At 38.3% G+C, this 19094-nt stretch overlaps 2 protein-coding genes across 13 annotated transcripts in view; one reads left to right on the forward strand and one right to left on the reverse strand.

Annotated features, from left to right (window-relative positions):
* The window catches only part of AKAP7 (A-kinase anchoring protein 7), an 88874-nt gene that overhangs the window by 55176 nt on the left and 14604 nt on the right, over nt 1-19094 (reverse strand). For all 12 annotated transcript variants that reach the window (XR_003924595.2, XM_030022439.2, XM_030022437.2 and 9 more), the window contains exons 5-6: nt 18359-18519; nt 8856-8968 (exon numbers count right to left, since the gene is read on the reverse strand). Coding sequence is in view for 11 of the 12 variants with exons in the window: in XM_030022439.2 (XP_029878299.1) it covers nt 8856-8968; nt 18359-18519 (274 nt within the window). In the remaining variant the exon portion in view is untranslated. The remainder of the gene's footprint in view (nt 1-8855; nt 8969-18358; nt 18520-19094) is intronic.
* MSH5 (mutS homolog 5) lies at nt 1985-5150 on the forward strand. The gene has a single exon (XM_030022435.2). The coding sequence runs from the start codon at nt 1985-1987 to the stop codon at nt 4418-4420; it is 2436 nt and encodes an 811-aa protein (XP_029878295.1). The 3' UTR covers nt 4421-5150.

The raw sequence follows: 19094 nt of genomic DNA on the forward strand, positions 1-19094 counted from the left end.
TGGAGTAATTTCTGGAGCAGTTTGCAATGGTTGCAATGACATGTGAAAGGATGAAACAACCCAGGTGCATGGGAAGGTCATGGTTCATTTCTTAATTGAAAGGCTCTGGAGCAGTGGAGATGAAAGAGAGGAGTTGCTCCCACATGGGAAAGTTATTGATGCTGATTATAGAGATATGCTATAATTGCAGGAGGGTGAGAATCAGAGTACTTGAGAGGCCATTTTGAAGCATTTGGTGCTGGAAGGGGAGGAGGAAGACACCTGCTTCTTGAGAAAGTACTGTAAAGGATGCCTGTAAAGGAACATGCTTGTGTAACGTGAGCTGGGAGAGGCGTTGCACGTGGAGCTCTTGCAAGACCAGCAGGACACCAAAGAGACAGCATCCAGCAGCCCTGTCATGTCTGTGCCTCCTCTGTAAGCAGGCAGGGAAGGTGTGACCTGCCATCCCCAGCCTGCAGTTAAACCCTCCAGCTGCATGGAGTCCCCGTGGCTGTCAGCAGGCAGCCGGGCAGCGTTTGCCCCTTTGTGGGACCAGGGGCATGAAAGCTCAAGTGGTGGCAGGCCTTAACACGGCTGCAAAGTGAGGTGCCCAACGCCCCTGGCAAGCAGCTTCAGTTTCCATGTACCAGACCTAAAGCCAAAATGCCCACCTCCCAGCACCACATGTCCAGCCCTCTAAAGGTGAGGGCTGCATATCCAGATTCATTTACAGCTGCTTGAAGTAGCTCATTAAGTGAACTGCAGAAGCCTCAACGGGTGAAAGATGTGGGCAGCGGGGAGCCGGCCAGTGGGTAGGGATGGCCGTGGGTCCCACTGGAACACTGGCAGAACGTGCAGAGGCAGGTCATGGAGACGCAGATACTTGGCAACCCTTGCCGGCTGGCAGGCTGGGCTGCTCAGGGGGCTTCTTCCAGCCACCTCCTCTCCCTCCACCTCAGCCCGGGGCTCCGAGGAAGCCGGGGAGGGAGGTAGCGAGAGCCACTCCCAGGGAAGAGGCAGGGGCTGGCGGGAGGATCTCGAGCCCCGAGGCGAGGGGTGCTCCCATTCAGCCGGGACCCCGCAAGGGAGGCTGAGGGTCCATTCCCCGCATGACCGCAGGGACCCGCTGCCGGGAGAGGGCTGCTGTGGGCCCCGGCAGCGGGGGCGACCGGCGGTTCGGGGCAGGGGCGGGGCGGGGCGGGGCGGGCTGGCGGGCGCGGTCTGGCCGCGGAGGCGGGCTTCAGCGCCACCGCGCGGCGCCTTCCTGACAGGAGCCGGCGGCGGAGGGGGCTGAGCGCAGGGAGCGCCACGCACCTGCCCGGAGAAGGAGGGGAAGGGGGTCAAGATAAAACTTTTGGGCTGCAAGGAGCCGGAGCAGCCGAGACGAGCTGCCCGTCTGTGGTGAGGAGGGTGAGTAGAGGGAGGAAGAAGCGGGAGAGGGTTGGAAGTGGGTTGCTGACAGCGACTGTGGACTCTGTAGGGTAAACTGGTATGGCTGACCCCTGCAGCAGTATGTTCTGTACTTGTATAGAAACCGGTACTGTGTGATGGTGCTGTGTAAGTACCGGCATAGGACCCTGAAACGGTGACCGGTTTATGTGGCTGCATTGTTGTGAGGATCTGTGGTCAGTGCACGTGGGTGTCCCGTACTTCTGAGGGAGGATGATTTTGTACGTGTATATACATGTGCACGTACATTTCTGTATTTATGGGTATTTGGGCTTACACATATACTTACTAAAATAAAGGATACAAATTAAAACTGTAAAACTATTGCAGCGTTGCTGGAAGTTAGCTCAGTTACACCTTGCTTGGAAGCAAGATGGCGGCTGTAGTTATTGGCTGCATCTTTTCACTTGAACAGGCAACATCTGTCTTTAATTCCTGGTAGCTTCTTAGTTTCTCCGGGGCTGGAAGAATGAGTGTTAACCTGCTGTTGTCAATTCCAGTTACTTCTCAGGACTTTTTGGATGAGTTGTGAATAAAAATATCTTTCTCCAACAGAATGAGTGCCATACCAGCCACGAGTTGTTCTCTGCCACCACCACTTGGGCCCGAACAAGAGGAAGAAGAGTGCTCTGAGACACACATGTCTGTTTTGTGGTATGCAGGGCAGCTTGCAATTACTTATTATGATACAGAAGATTGCTCAGTCTACTTTATGCCTGATATACCTGATAATGAAGACCTCAAGCTACTGCATAAAGTGATTGGGGAAGTTAATCCTCAATGCATAGTGACCAGTGCAAAACAGGACCAGAATATTGCCAAATTTCTGATCAACCTAACAGCTACTGCTGGTGATAAAGATATAAGAAAACCAGAAATTGTCCTGTTTCCTAACATGGATTTTGGCCTAGAAGTCAGCAAGCAACGGATCCTATCCAGGCAATTTCCATTTATCCCATCTCATATGACTGCAACAGAGAAAATTCTCTACTTGTCCTCAGTCATCCCTTTTGAGAGCACACTCATGATACGAGCCCTAGGGGGACTCCTTAAGTTCCTAGACAGGAGAAGGGTTGGAGTTGAGCTCGAAGAAAGCACGATTGCAGTTCCTATTTTGGCCTTCAAAAAGTTTGTGTTGTCAGATATTGTGAATATGGACCAAGACACTTACTGTGTCCTGCAGATATTTAAAAGTGATATCCATCCTTCTGTGTACAAGCTGTCCAGTGGATTAAAAGAAGGATTCAGTTTATATGGAATTTTAAACCGGTGCAGGTGCAAATGGGGAGAAAAACTGCTGAGGCTGTGGCTCACACGACCTACTCGGAACTTGACAGAGCTGAACAAACGGCTAGATGTTATCCACTTCTTCCTGCTGGCTCAGAACCACGAAACAGTCCTCACCCTTCAAGGTTGCCTCAAGAATATTAAAAATGTGCCTCTTATTCTAAAAAGAATGACTCTTTCCCACACAAAAGTTAGTGACTGGCAAGCACTCTATAAGACAGTGTACAGTGCAGTGTGCCTTAGGAACACGTGTCGTTCCCTGCCCAACAGTATTGAACTCTTTCAGACTATTTCACGGGTCTTCACTGATGATCTGCACTACATTGCTAGTCTAATCAGCAAAGTGGTCGACTTTGAAGGCAGCATCTCAGAGAACCGCTTCACTGTTAGACCCAATGTGGACCCCACCATCGATGAGAAGAAACGGAAGCTGATGGGACTGTCAGACTTCCTTACAGAAGTGGCACGAAAAGAACTGGAGACCTTGGACAATCATATTCCCTCCTGTTGTGTGATCTACATTCCTTTGATTGGGTTCCTTCTCTCCATTCCACGGCTACCAACTATGGTGGATAAGAGTGACTTTGAAATCGAAGGCCTGGACTTCATGTTCTTGTCAGAGGACAAACTGCACTACAGAAGTGCTAGGACTAAGGAGCTAGACAGCCTACTGGGTGACTTGCACTGCGAGATCAGAGACCAGGAAACACTTATTATGCACCAGCTGCAGACAAAGATCTTGGAGAAGTCTGAAGTGCTTAGCAGTGTGATTGAGTATACTGCACACCTAGATGTGCTACTAGCTTTGGCAATGATGGCCCGGGAGAATGCCTACTGCCGGCCACATTTTACTCACCGCCATGGCTTCTACATCAAGGATGGAAGACATCCACTCATGGAACTATGTGCAAAGACTTTTGTGGCCAATCCTGTGAACAGTGGCGAGGCTACCAGGCGAATAAAGATCATCACAGGGCCCAATTCATCTGGAAAGAGCGTCTACTTAAAGCAAGTAGGTCTTATAGTATTCATGGCTCTAATTGGCAGTTATGTCCCTGCCACAGAGGCAGTGATTGGAGTAATTGATGGGATTTACACAAGAATCCACAGTAGGGAATCAGTTTCTGTAGGGCTCTCCACTTTCATGATTGATCTTAACCAGGTTGCCAAGGCAGTAAACAATGCTACTGAGAGGTCCTTGGTACTTATTGATGAGTTTGGTAAAGGGACCAACACACTCGACGGCCTGTCCCTTCTGGCTGCTGTCCTGAGATACTGGATCAGTCAAGGAACACAGTGTCCACAGGTCTTTGTCTCCACTAATTTTCACAGTTTAATGCAGCTAGAACTCCTGCCCGACACACCTCTTCTGGAGTACCTGACCATGGAGACCCACCAAGATGGAGATGAGTTGATATTTTTCTATCAGATCAAAGAGGGCATTTCCACTGTTAGTCATGCTGCCAACATTGCTGCATTAGCAGGAATGCCAGCCAAAATTATTGAAAGAGGAGTGGAAGTGTCAGAACTGATTCGCAATGGAAAAGCTATCAAACGTATTGATCATCCTTCAAAAGGAGATCAGATGGAAAAATGCAAGTCTGTTGTGGAAAAGTTTCTTTGCCTAGACCTTGATGATCCCCATGTGGACTTAGAAGAGTTCATGCATAAAGAGGTGCTGCCTTCTGCAGCCTCAGTCCTGTAACAGGGCTATGTGTAAAAGCATAGATTACATTGTATCTACCATGTTCAGTAGGAGAGTTTGGTAATTTAAAGAATGATCGCTGTGACTTAACACCTCACACTACATTCAGCTTGTAGCAAACTGTCTATAGTTATCTCCTTTCTTCCTCTTGTTTAAAACAAGTACTGTAGTTACATACCTCTGCAATATGGTGTATGATATGAAAGCAGGAAGACTGAAAGAAGAGAATTTAAGAACCTCTTCCAGCTGTTGGGTCACTGTGCATTTTCTGCCCCTGTTGCTAGATCTTCAGATTAAAAAAATATAGTAGAAAAATCACAAAATATTTCTGCTGGTCTCATAAGACTGTGAAAGCAAAGTGTTTATTATTTTGTATTGTGCCAAAGTGATCATTTCAGCCATTTTAGGATCAGTATCAAAGATGCCAAGTAAGTGTGTGCTTCAGACTCCCATATCAGCAAGTGACAGTTGTCACAATACAAATCACTGACATAGAGGCTGATAAATGGAAATACAGAGGGATTTAATGAGCTCTGCAGCTTTTCTTATACCAGCATTTCTGTCCAAAATACCAGAGATCCTAGGAGTTACTATAAAGAGAATGCTGGAGGTCAGAATCAGCAGGGACTGATAAACAGGAGAAGTGCTTTGGTTTTACTGAGAATCCCTCTCTTCTCATAAGGTCCCATAAGGTACAATTATGTATCTATGCCATATGGGTATAAATAAAAGCAAAATTACAAATCTAGGAAACTGAAAACTATACTAGGGATGTAAGACAGAAATTCACATTTTATACTCTCTTTTCAAGTATTGAGTAAAACTTAACATTAAAGGAATAATACCAGAAGGGGAGGATTCCTTTTCACTTCCCTTGTCATGCAGAGCATTGTCACTGAACACAGTATTTGATGTATGCATATGCAACAAAAATTCATTAACAAATTAATGAAGTAGGAGACATGATATGTAAGTACTAAAGAAGTAATAACCTTTCCTGCAACGAGATAAGTGACTGAGATTCCTTAGAATCAGAAGAGAAAGAGAAGAGACATTAAATAGCTTATTGTCTGACTGCCCAAACTTGCTGTAACTGCTTACAGTATGGCTAATAAAAGACATCAGCAGATATACTACATCTCTCTTCAGCTACATTTGATTTCAAGAAGCCACAAATATTAATGTCACATAAATTGAGAGAAAATTTACATGAAAAAAAAGTAATTACCTTCATAATTATCAGTATTAAACATCTTATCTGGTATGTCTCACTGAAGATAGCGAAAAGATGAATGTGAGTGCACATCAAAAAGATTTTAATTTGGAGACACTGCTTTGGGTTTGATTCAGTGTGGAATTTCCTCCTTTATGATGAAGGAATTATTATTATTATTACAAAAGAAGTACCTTATGTTATCTCTATATGAAATTAGGATAGTGGCAAAAGTTTAACATAATTTACATTAAAAAATACAAGAATAAATTACTGAATCATGCAGTTACTGCTATTTCCAGTGCAATCATAATAATACTTTCTGCAAAATAATATTTAGCATCTGGACAATGTTACCATTGAAGTTGAATGGTAACAGTGAATCAGGCCTTGTACAACACTTGCAAGTGTTGTGAATACAAATGGATTTTTCTCACTAATAAATTCTCTTTTACTAATTATACATACAGCTTTCTAAAGATATACTGTACAGAAGAATATAATTTATTAAATACTCATAAATTATATTTTGGGCATTTTTTCTTGTCAACCACTGTCTAGGCTAAGGATATACTCGTTACTAATTAAGCAGATGCCATCAGAGCAATTCAGCTGTCAGTCACCTTCTACTTATGAAATTCATTTCACAGTATTTGCAGTTCTGGCAGCACTGGGTATCAAAGGATCTCCAAATGTGACACAGCATTTATGAAGTATGCCTCACAATGCGCTCTGAAATAAACAGCAGTCTGGACAAATGAAAAACAGAGGGGTTGCAACTAACCTGTGGCAACATAGCGAGCTAGCAAGGGAAGCAGGAATAGAAATGCTGTCTTCAAGTGCAGAACTCCAGTTGCTTCTTTCATCGTGTTTGGTTGGGTTCTTTGTGTAGAAGATAATGATACTAACCCAAGATCCTTATCATTCAAACAACTGTGGAAATAGCTAAACATGTGCAAGTAAATCACATCCCTTTATCTCCTTCCACAAGGACATCTAGAGGCACATTGTACCTCCTTATTTTGGAGAAGTTTTCAGTGGCACATTTGATCTCAGAATTGTCCATCTAAGTGCGAAGAATAAGTTGCTCCTACTTCTAAGTAGGTAAGATCTTTAACCTGAGAAGTTGAAGAGGGTACAGTAACCCAGATAGCTCTTTTCTAACCCACTTTATCTCACATTTTTATCCTTTATTAATGTCTGTTTCCAAGTTTATTGCATTTACCATTTTTAGCTTAATGCTATGCCTTCAAAGTGGAAAGCTGATTTCTTGAGATCTTTATTAATTTTGAATTCTCAAACTCTTTGCTTTGTAAATATCAGCAACAATTTGGGAGAGTTAAAATCTTTTCAGAATATATGCATTTCAAAAATGCCTGTAGCTATATTAAGGTTTGAAAAACAGGTTTATTTATATTTTCCCAAAAGATAACTTTAGTGGAATTTAGATGTCATTATGAGGAGAGTGGCTTAACAGAGTATTTCTTCAAATAAGGAAACTTATATTTAAAAAAATATTAATAAAGTTATAAAGCTATAGCTGTGAACTATACTCAACTACTTTAGTTCTATTTTCGCTTTTATATGCTTTCTCATGTAATCTTCATCCACTCCCCCTTTCTTGTTTTTAATACTGTTGTATGATCTGAAAATGCAGTTAGACATTATATTAAAATGTACTACAAAATAGTTATTCCTTTTATGTTTCATGTTTTTATTTATTGTTTTCAGTAAGTGCATGGACACAATGAAACAAAAAATTATAGTAAAGACCGATGTTTATGCCTGACAGTGGATTGACAGAGAAAAATTTACAGATTTTTAATATATAGTATCTTTCTATACAGTGTATCTTTAGAATACCATATGCATTATCGAGCACTATGGAGGACTAAGGAAGATCATTTGGAATGACACTGACCTGGTTCTGTCAGCAGCAGTATCAGAACACAGAAAGTATGCACCCTGGCTAATAGTTCATATAAGGTAGATAAATGTAAACAAAACAACCAGCCAAAAAACAACCAAAAAACAGAATGGCAAAAAAACCACCCTGATTGTCTCAGATGTTTTAACTGAAGAGTTAAATTACTGAACAGCTGATATTCTAGAAAAGCTGTGAATTTTTAAAATGAATGTTTTAAAAAACAACTGTAAATACCAGCAAAAGCTTATGTGAGCTTACAAATTTAATAGTTGTAATATACCACCTACAACCTGTGGACAAGTCCTTATTTCTGTTTCAGAGCAAGTATGTGTGCCCTTCAGGTTTCCTGATGTATCTCAAATCTCACTGCCTTCTTCCCACTGATTTCACAATACTACTTAATTAAAATATGCACCTTCAGCATTTTTTAGAGTTATTTCTAATGAAATTTTAAAGTATTTTTCTTTAATGCTTACTATTAAGGAAAAGAATCAACTTAAAATATTTATATTATGTACTTTAATTCTTACTTAAAAATATATATTTTTTAATTATTTTCCTGGTTAATGTTAAAGGATCATGTAAAACATTCTATACAATGTCAGCAAAATAATATATGGAGATACACCTTATGTTAAATAATACAATATTACTGTTAAATTAGTATGAAACAAAAAATGAGATACACTAGTATTGCTTCTATATATCACCACAGCTATAACCTACTTTTATGTATTTGTGTATTTTGTCAAAAAAGCTAATAAATAGGCAAGAAATAACTAACTGCCTGCAAGAGAGATTATAGAAGATGTGTTTCATCACTACTCTGAAATTCACCAAAGCATATTCAATAGAGGGAACTGACAGTCTGCCGATTATGCATAATCCAAATATAAATGCCACTGCTATTTGCTTATTTGCTCCTATACAGTAACAAAACAAAACTATCCAAACAAACTGCATGCATATAATCTATACCCTAATAATTATTCTGTAATTTTGAACAAGTACTTTCATCCTTTGGTCTTGCCTAGCTTCACAAAAGAAAATAGACCATGATATTACTGTACTGAGAATATCAAGAATGGCAACTTAAAGTACAGTACAGGACTACTGTTTATATGGTAGATGTACTAATTATTTTTTTCTAAAAAAAAAAATCAGTATTTTAAAGTCTTACCTTTTCAGCTGGTTACAAAGTAGAAAGTGTGATGCTATAGCATAAGCAACTCCTTTGTTCGTCTCCAAATTAAACTTTCTAGACTGCTGCTGAGCTATGTGAAATGTGAGCTCACCTGCTTACGTAGCTGTGTTGATTTTGACAACTTCATGAAGGTCAGATGTGGTTTAAAAGCTCTTTCTTCTCCTGCAAAGATGCCCTTTTCTTGAAATATCCTCTTCATAGTCTCTGAGGGAGGAGAAAAATGTAGAGGTACAAAGAAATTACATGATAGAATGCTTAAAAATGTGCTTTCAACTGAGTCACAGCTGCTCCACATGGAAGAAACAAGATGATGAGTACTAAAAGGCAGAGAGATTTCTAGTTAACTTCAAAGGTACATATTATTTCATGTGAAAATAGTCTTATCTTTGCAGTTAATATGGGTCACAAATTTGGCTTTACTAAAATAATGGCAACTAGAAAGCTGTCCATGCTGTCTGCTTTTGCTGTCAAAATAGGAACTTGACATTAAAACTGTTCAGGAGTTACTCTCCCTGCAAGTTTTAGAAACTTCAGGAAAACTCTGAGTATGTAACAGAATTGTCTCTCTTCAAAAACACTATTCTGTCGTGAGTTCTATTATCTGTATTTGGGTAATCTCCCACTCAGACCAAAGGAAATCTGAAATTGAAAGCTCTAAGTTCTGGCACTAGATTTGCATGGCAGAATAAGAGAACATATCAGGTATGCTGATGATTTTTGTTTGTTTTTTTAAGCTTCACTGTTGCCTTCCAAGCTAATTTCCTATTTTTAATGTATACTTTCATCTGTCTACAGTCCAGGCCAAAGAAACTCTACTACGCTGACCTAGTTGACTATTTTCCAACTCATCTGCCCAATGTAATGTTTCATTTCTTGGAAATAAATTTCAGTATAACTTTTGAATTATGTTCCATATTTCTTTTAGCTGAAATACTTTACATGAAAAATTTCTGTTATAATTCTGAAAAAAAGTTTAGACAAAATTGATAAAATCAAAATAGAGGGAAAAAAAAAATCAATCCTATCACATGAATTTAATCAACCCTTACCATAACGATGTATTTGCATTTAACAACTGTAAGAGAAAGATCCAGTGCTTTATTCTCCCACCTGGAAGAAAATGCATTACACTGGGAAGCAAACAGCACAGCTGGCTGAAAAAAAATAGGGAAGACCCAAGGAAGAGGAATATAGGCATATAAAGCTGGCTACCATAAGTCTGCCAGTTCACGTTCCTGTAACACGTCATTGCAGAGTCCTTACTCTTACCATTTTTTGTTTTCTATACTAACTATTTGTGAGCTACTTTGAAATCATACTTAAGAAGAGATTTTACAAGTTTATACATTACTTTGCAATAGAAAAGTTCTAGAAGAAGCTCAGAGTATTCACTTGGGACCTGGAGATCAAAATTCACTTCTCTTTCTCTGCTGCATACGATCTATAACCTTAGGCTCCACAGTCTATGCAAAAGTTGGGATTTTGAAAGAAGCCATGGAAATCGAAGACCCAAATGCCATCTCTTAAACAGGCCCACTTGAAAAGTCTCTTTCAACCTTCACTCCCCACTTATAAGATGCTGATGCATTTTACAAGAAAGAATTAGCCCAACCTTTTATTCTAACTCACAGGATGCTGAAAGCACAACCAGATTAAAACTTGTGAAGCATTTACACAATGGTAATAGGGGGTGATATGACTATGGCAGATGCTGAAAATAACCTACCACAATGGTTGAGGTGGGAAGAGACCTCCAGAGGTCCTTTGGTCCAACCCCCCTCCTCAAGCAGGGCCACCTAGAGCCAGTTGCCCAGGACTGTGTCCAGCCAGTTTCCGAATAACCCCAAGGAGGGAGATTCCACAACCTCCCTGGGCAACCTGTGGCAGCACTTGGTCACCCTCAGAGTAAAAGAGTGTTATCTGAAGTTCAGAGGGACCCTCCTGTGTTTCAGTTTGTGCCCATTCTCTTTCTGTCTCCCTTGCCCCATTTATGTATATCTGTATATACAAGCATAACTGCTGTATAGATCTATAAATCTATGTATCTAAATCTATACAGCTATGTATCTAGATCTATAGACCTACTATATAGCTATGTATCTATACAAGTACAGCTTACCTACTTGTATTATTTTAAATTGCTATAGCTATGTATCTATACACAAGTACAGCTTACCTACTTGTATTATTTTAAATTGTGTCTGGGGGAAACATTTCTATATTTACACTGAATCCCCACTAAGCTATTGTGCAGCTGTGCACACAAATGCTGCTGAACAACAGATTAATGTATCAAAACAGAAGGCTACAAATAAATATTTGCTGCTTCTTCAAACTGAGATATGAAAGTTCAGATTAAGTCATTTAGTTATGCTGTGCGTGTATTTCCATGCATCCAACGGCCTGCTTATTTTCTGATGTTAGCAAGCTAATAAATTGTTACATTTATTTAAAACTGAAATTATCTGTAACAAAGCCATTTTCTGGTTCCTGTGTTTGGTTCTCTGAACTGCATCATTTGGGGACTCGTTGACTTTGATGTTTCAGCAAAGGATTTGTCTTATCAAAACCAGGTTTACACTACCTTGTGATATTCTGACTCAGTCTTGTGGATTGTAGTCTTTTTACTCCCCTAAAAGCTCAAATTCTTTCTGCCATCACATCTTATGCCAAGCAGTGTCTTATCTCCCACTCTGCAATTAAGATCTCTGCTGGTGAAGATCTGTACCTCTAAGGTGTCCCCCTAACTCCAGTAAGAGCTTACTGTCAGACCAGTGGTTTGCCAATGTGCATCTGATCACAGAATTTTAAACCCAGTGTTTTCAACAGGGTAGACTGATCATATGGCATTATAAATGTGTGTTACAGTGGGATAGCAGGGCACCTACACTTTACACTGCTGAACAGCAACCACATGGCCTGCATGTCTTCATTTTGTGCTAAAGAGCTTTGTTCAGTATCTGCTTGTATTTATCTTTCTAAATTCATCTTTTTTTCATACCTGGCAATTCTAATCAAGAAAAAACATAATGAAAAACTGGGTCAGAGGAAAGAAAGCATAACTTCAGCAAGAGATTGCAGTTTTAACTTTAATAGATTTACGTGTGTGTATGTGTGTGTGTCCATGCATGTTCTTATGGTGATCAGACTTCTCACACAGCTTTGTCATGGCATAGACGTATGAAACATCACAGGCTCAAGAGATTGGCCACACTTGCTGGTACTACAGATAGCCCCAGCTTTGCAGTATTTGACACTTAGGGAAAGTGTGACATTTTACTGGTTAAGGTGACTTACGAACAAAATTAGCACAATGTTTCCTTCTTCAAAGACATTGAAAACAGAAAGAAATCTGAGTAGATGGAAGGGAAAAAAAAAGAAACAAAGGGAAATGTTTTCCTGAGAGCACAGGAAGGTTAAAAGTAATGCTATTAATATCCATGCAGTTCTTTGAAGAAGTGGCCACAGAAGGGTTTTAAAAGAAATAGGCAAGGAAGCATGGATGCTGTGGGTGAGAGAAAGTTCCAGCCTTATGGGACAGCATGAAAGTGGATTTGAAGACTGAGCAAATACACAAAGGTTTAAGTTTATGATGGGGATTGCCTGAACTGCAAGAAATTAGAGGCCAGTGACAAGAATCATAGACAGACAATGCCCATGGGTCTTAACAAATGAGGATCTGCCATCTTTCCCCCAGACATCAACATTACTAGCTAGATTGAAAAATCAAACAAGATCTGTGTTTTCCCTTATTAGTCTCAAGCTGACCAATGTTTGCAGCTTCAAAGTATACTCTAGAAAAGTTAAGGCTAATTTTTACAAGCTCAGTGACTTCCTGGAACAAATTTTTTGAGAGCTTTCAGACCTTCTTTCATGCAATTTGAAGTACTCTGCAATACCATTTTGTACCTTACTTTTATAATGTCAAAATTGCTGAATGTCATCTGCCTCTCTTACATTGGATGTGGCTGAATCCATTAGACAACTGTTTCCCCATAATTAGACTTGAAATGTGATATATGAAACTTACTCAGAACCACTATATACTGGAAAGGCTCAAAAATTCAACAGCTAGATCAATACAGAATGTTTCATAGAAAATTGCACACTGAGCCATATTCTGTAATAAAAATGGCCCTCTTCTTTTCCAAGATTTTATTAGATATGGAAAACTGCTACATATGTAAATTTTCTTGCAGTCTATTGATTTCTGCTTGTCTCTAAACCATGTTCCAAGAAAAGAATCATTGGGGTTTTTTTCTGCTGGTTATATTCATCACTCAATACAGCATATATATATTTGCTGACATAGGTAATTATATTGTTGAGACAGTAGAACATTGCCACTTCCAAGTTTAGAGCATGCTTCACTTCCTGCTGTGGATGAGCCAAGTTTCTACACAGCCCAGTATCTGCCACACACATTAGTAGGAACTGTAACTAATGGCACATGGTCTAGAAGAGAACCTAATGTCACAGCAGTACATTTTCAATGCAACTGTTACGGATTTGGACTAACAGCTTTTTGTTCACTTTGTACAAATCAGTTGTTTTAATGGAAAATTACAAGAGTTTTGAGTTCTCAATTTTTACATCATGTGAAATGACTTAAGAATAACTGAGAAGAGGCAAAATTCATTTATCTTAGCTTCAGCCATCTGGAACTAAAGTGAACTAAATTAACTGAATTAAACTATTTCCCTAGGCTCTCTGAAGTCGGGGCAATGTAACACACCCTAAAATAGATGCTAAATGTGTGGTTTCACAATCTTTAAAGCTCATAAACCACCATCCTTGCCACAACAGACTGTTCTCCAGCTCCATGCTTGCCACTGCTTCTATCTTTTGTGCTGACAGTCATGTAACGAAACAGTAAACTGCACTGGCAAACCGAATAGGTTAAAAATTAGCTGGCAAAGGTAAAACTTTAATTTAACCACAGTTGAATTCACCATGTGGCTGCACAAGTCCCCAGCACAACAAAAGGGGGCAAACTACTTTGGTATCGTGGCAATGCCAGCTTATGCTTGAGTAAAGCTGTAATGTACCTAGAGAAGATGATGGGCAGTATGACTCCCTTTCCATTTCTCTCTCTCTAGTGCAGACTGTTAGGAAAATCAATTTAGTGAGATTAGACTAAATGTCCTTTATATAAAAATAAAGTTAAAGGAAATGACTAGTTAGGTGTACTATGTGTCTGTCTAGTACAGTCCTAACTGTATTAAAATATTCAACCCAACAAATCAACATTTCTTAAAAACAAAGGACCAAAAGGAAATGAAATAGTTATCTGCATAAACAGAAAAGTAACTTTTTTGTTCATGAAATACAAGCTCCCCCTCATGGCCGGACCATAACATGCATTATTCATCCATAAAACCAAAATCTGCAAATCCTGTGGGTAAAAAGGAGGATTCACTTATTCACTTTTATCAGCTTCAAATAGCATTCGCAATATAATTATAAAAATGAAAATCAAAGCCAAACAATTCATTACATTTTCCAAATTCACTTAGTACTTCAAATATTCTGTAGTGTATGTAGCAAAGCACAAGAAATGGATTTTTTAAAAGTCATTGTAAGTGTCTATGACACTTTTAGCTCAGGATTTCTAAAAAGACTTGGACAAAGAGTGATTAAAATACTCCTCAAACTTCTGTCATAACAGTTTAGCACTATTCCTGGAAGAAAATTATATGATGCTGATGTCTTTTAATGGATTGTTGGGAAATAACTAGGAAATCACAACAAACAGAAGATCCATATTAGCTCTGCTTTTCCTGAACTTTTGTCGCTGGCAAACTTATATTTACATTTGTACTAGCAAACATGCACTTACCATTATAATGCTGTACCACATTCAGATGTTATTGGTATCAAACAAATTTCCATATAATTTATGGAAGTAAATGGACTCTTACAAGAAGCTAATTTAACTTCATATATTTTCTATTGCTTGTGTTATCAATATTTCTCCTTCAACATTCATGCAGAACACAAAATAACACACAAAGTCAAAATTCACCTTAGAGCATAGCAGAAACCAAACAATCTTGAAGTAGCAAACCAGTAATTCTGTAATAAACTAAACTTAGGTCTTGCAAAAAACAAAACAGCTACAGAATCTCTCTTAACTGTTCCATAGACAACAACAGAATGATTAACATCCTGCAGGCAATACTGTGTATTTTTTTTTCTTTCTGCCAGCTTCATTTCTAAAATTGCAGTTTTCTAGGGACACAAGTTGTATCACAGGCAAGCTGTACTGGGAGCCAGAATAAACTTGTGACAATTAATTCTGTCAAACATATATAACCTTACAGCAGTATATATGAAGAGTTGATAGCAATCTTCACACAGATCCTGACAATAGCAGCCGAGCAGAAAAGAGTTTCCAGTATTTTCTCTTGTGGCTGTCTCTCTAAAATTGTGTATTCAGGATACTATCCACAAAGCAGGAATACTAGCCATAATTTTGACATACAGCCTTTTTTGAATTAATATACAAAATGTATTACAGAAAATAAACTCAACAGCACATTTCTGCTAATATGATTCTTTACATTAGAAGGTATATTTATTTTGTGAAGTACAGCCCAGAAAGTACTACATGGGTCTTTTCCCCAAAACGCCTTCAGTAGGAGGTTTGGCCCTTAGAGGACTGTCTGCTAATGTTTTGTAAAAACTGTATGCAAACTAAAATGTGTTGCAATGAACTCTGTAAGTGTACTCTTAAGTTAAAGGAAATATACATGTGATACACTTGGGGGAGGGGGGAGAATCCTAATGACTCTCTTGTTTACCTCATCAGTTCTGAAGAGTTTACATGGATTCTTTTGTTTAGTATTATTTCATATTTCAAATTGCACTGCCCTGAAGGACATTTGTGTAATAAGAAATTATCTATTTTTATCAGGTTATTTATAGGAAATTCTTTGCGATTTAATCTAATGAAGACATACATAGAAACTACTTAGCATATTCATTTTCTTCCTACTCACACCTGGCCTTTCCACTAATTTAATATGTAACTAAGCTAACTTTTGAAACATACTTTATAATCTTCAGTTTTACATAATTACAGACCTAAAGACTTTTTTCCTGGCACAAGCCTCAATACAAAAACCGAATTTGCTTTCATGAATTATAGGTTACCTGTTATGAAATAATAATAGCAATTCCAAGAAGGCACAAAAACATACTCTGAAATCAGCAGCAATTCAGAAGTTATGGCTATGACAGTAGCTAAGAAGTGTTAAGACAGCATGTTTCAGAACTAAACCCAGACAAAATAAACATCACTTTATAAGTCTAGAGAATGAACGACAGGCCTAAGGCCAAAAAATGATCCACTGAGTTGGCAAAAGTAAGCACTGAAATATGAGACATTTTTACTAAACAGCAGTGTTAAGTGAAAATAATAATATACAGCTGTAGTTCTAATATAAATGAAGAATGCTCACTAGTGAGTATCAGTAGTAACACTTTACAAAGAAAACATAGGTTTGCTTGTTTGCTAAATTTGACTGTACTATGCAGTTTGCCTCCTAGGAAGGACTATCAAACTGAAAAACAAAGGTCAAAATCTGATCTCATCATTACTTGTCTAATCCTGATTAAAATCTGGTTCACTAGTCTAAGATGTATAGAAAATCACTTATAATGAACTCCTTTATTTCCTGTACTTAAAAGATATTTGGTTCTCCACGTCTAGCAACTTCAATTATTTTGGAGTTCTTAACCATAAACTTCTCAAAATCAAAAGTAACTGTCACTAACAGGAGTCATTCATCTCCTTTCACAAGAGCTATTGAAAGGGAATGCAGTTTATGACTTATCTCACTGTTCATAAAACAGGATACTTATAATATTCTGTCACCTTTAAAAGAAATCTAACGACAAACTCGAAGACAAGTATGAGGAAGCATATTGTCCAGAGGACTGAAGAAATACTTGGTAGATTCAACCTTTGAAATAATTATGGGATTATTTGACAGCCGAAGCCTCCCTGAAACTGTAAGTACTGTTCAATTTCTACCATACTGAATGTTAGAAATACTTCTCTATCGAGCGCTGCTTAAAATAATAAAGCATTGCCCAATAACAGCATAAGCAATTTGGTAAGCTGAAAAGTTCACAGTCTTCTATTCAACCTTTCTTTAAAACGCAAGTTAAAAAATACTAAACATTTTCTAAAGGCACTTCAGAAATTAAACTAATGAAATGCTAGAGAAAGTACTGTATAAATAAAGACTTTTTCCATTTTTTCTCTGTACTAGACTGCAAAGAGGTAGCGTGACAGCAGCAGTCTTTGCTACTCTGCAAAATGTCCTATATGGGTTATTGCACTATTAAAAAATGATGTGACTTCACATTCCTCAGAGCACAAAAGATAATTCATCAATACTGAAAAACTCTTTTAAAGAGTCTTTCCAAGGAATAGTTGGAATTGCCAGGATAGTTTTAAAGGACACCAATGAATTACAGACAGTACTGTTCTCTGAGAATTTTTATTTACTATCTGTAAACAACATAGTTTAAGTATAGACTCAGAGACAAAAAACTCCACTCTACCTTGTTTTGGTCCAGGTACTGACTGCTGTTTCTCAGCTGGTATTTATACTGATTTTAATTTATAAATTCCTACTGACTTGAACTGCATCTTTAGATGCATTTTATGTGACTGGCAAAGGCAGTGGCCTTAGCTCCACTGTTAAGACAGAACTGAGAGTTTTGCTCTTGAAGTGAACATGTGGGTGCACATGTATAGTAGCATGTACCTGCTGCATCTTTCAGTAACTTCCTAATTGCTAAAGGCATTTAACATTGAACAAGCCACAGACTGGTTCCACAACTGCTCCAAAACAAATTTCAGGCTAAAGCAGCATGGAATCCAACTCCATTACTCTGGCAAATGAGTCATGTCCTTCTCCTGAATTCCCCTTATCCTCCAGGGGTGCAGAGAAAGTCCAGATTTTACTTTATACATATACGGAAGTGTATGAAGAACATATATGCCTGTGTGTGTGTGTGTGTGTGTGTGCACTTATACATGTGGGAGTGGTAAGTTACAGTTAATTCACTGAGATGTAAGAGTGATACGTATAACATACAGGAAACACAAAACTTAAAGACTCCCCAGACCACGGAAGAGGAAAGCACATCACTGTCTCTCAGTGTGAACAGCATGAACACAAAGGAGAGAACTATGTAACTCTGCAAGTCACATAAATGCATCAAAGATACAGTTCTTAAAGTCAGTAAGTATGAATATACAAATCAAAAGGGGTATAAATATCAGCTGAGAAACAGCAGACAGTACTTGGACTAAAACAAGGGAGAACAGAATTTTTATATCCATCTACAAACCTGCACTATGTCTTTTACATATATTAAATAAAAAGAGATCACAGAACAGCACTGGCTGTAATTAATTAATATCCTTTTGAACTATGCTGGGAAATTTGTTATGTAGCCTTTGCAGTTGTTAAATTAATGTTGACTAAATTAGCACCAACTTATCTTTGTGCCCCATTCTCATCTACTTTGTCAAAAAGTCTTTAAAAGCACTTAAACTAGATTGACAAGTTATACCTGCTATTTCCGCAAGTATAGTTGTATGATCATTTTCTGCCAGCTTCACAAATCCAACTTCATTTTTGAAGTGATCAATTCCTTGGAAAGACAAATCCACGGTTTTTCCTTTCAGGCGATCTTCTACAAAATCCTTGCTATCTGAAAGAGCACCAACTGCTCTGTCAAGAGGAAAGAAAATATCTATGTGAAAGTCAAATATATCAATACTGTTTACATTGCTGTTAATCATTATATCAAAAAATCTCACAAAGTTTTATTAGTATCAATTTATTATCTACTCAGGTACTTTTGCACTACTTCCTATCAACGCAGTCAGTATTATTATTACCATTTTATAAAGGTAAACTGGTTCATACACCCTGCTGTAAAATCACAGAAATAATAAGGCAGACCTAGCAGCAGGTATAATTCATCAAAAAGTCCTCACGGTGACTAGATATTAACATGATAGTGTCTCTGTTACTCTGTGCATCCCATTCAAATAAGATACTTACTCAGAAGCATTGGTTTTCCATTCTCAAATTAATTAATTTTTTTCATCTCCTGATAGCTCAACTGAACACTCTAAGATTCTGCTTAATTCAAAGTTACTACAGAGTGTTACTTAATATTATAAACAGAGGTTAGTGACATTATATACATCTAATGATAAAATTATATGGAAATTACTATTAAGATCATTGAGAACTGTTATTAAAAGAAGTACTATCTAAATTGATGCTTACTTTCTTTA

Source organism: Aquila chrysaetos, chromosome 8 (genome assembly GCF_900496995.4).
Source record: "Aquila chrysaetos chrysaetos chromosome 8, bAquChr1.4, whole genome shotgun sequence".
Lineage (NCBI taxonomy): Eukaryota > Metazoa > Chordata > Aves > Accipitriformes > Accipitridae > Aquila > Aquila chrysaetos.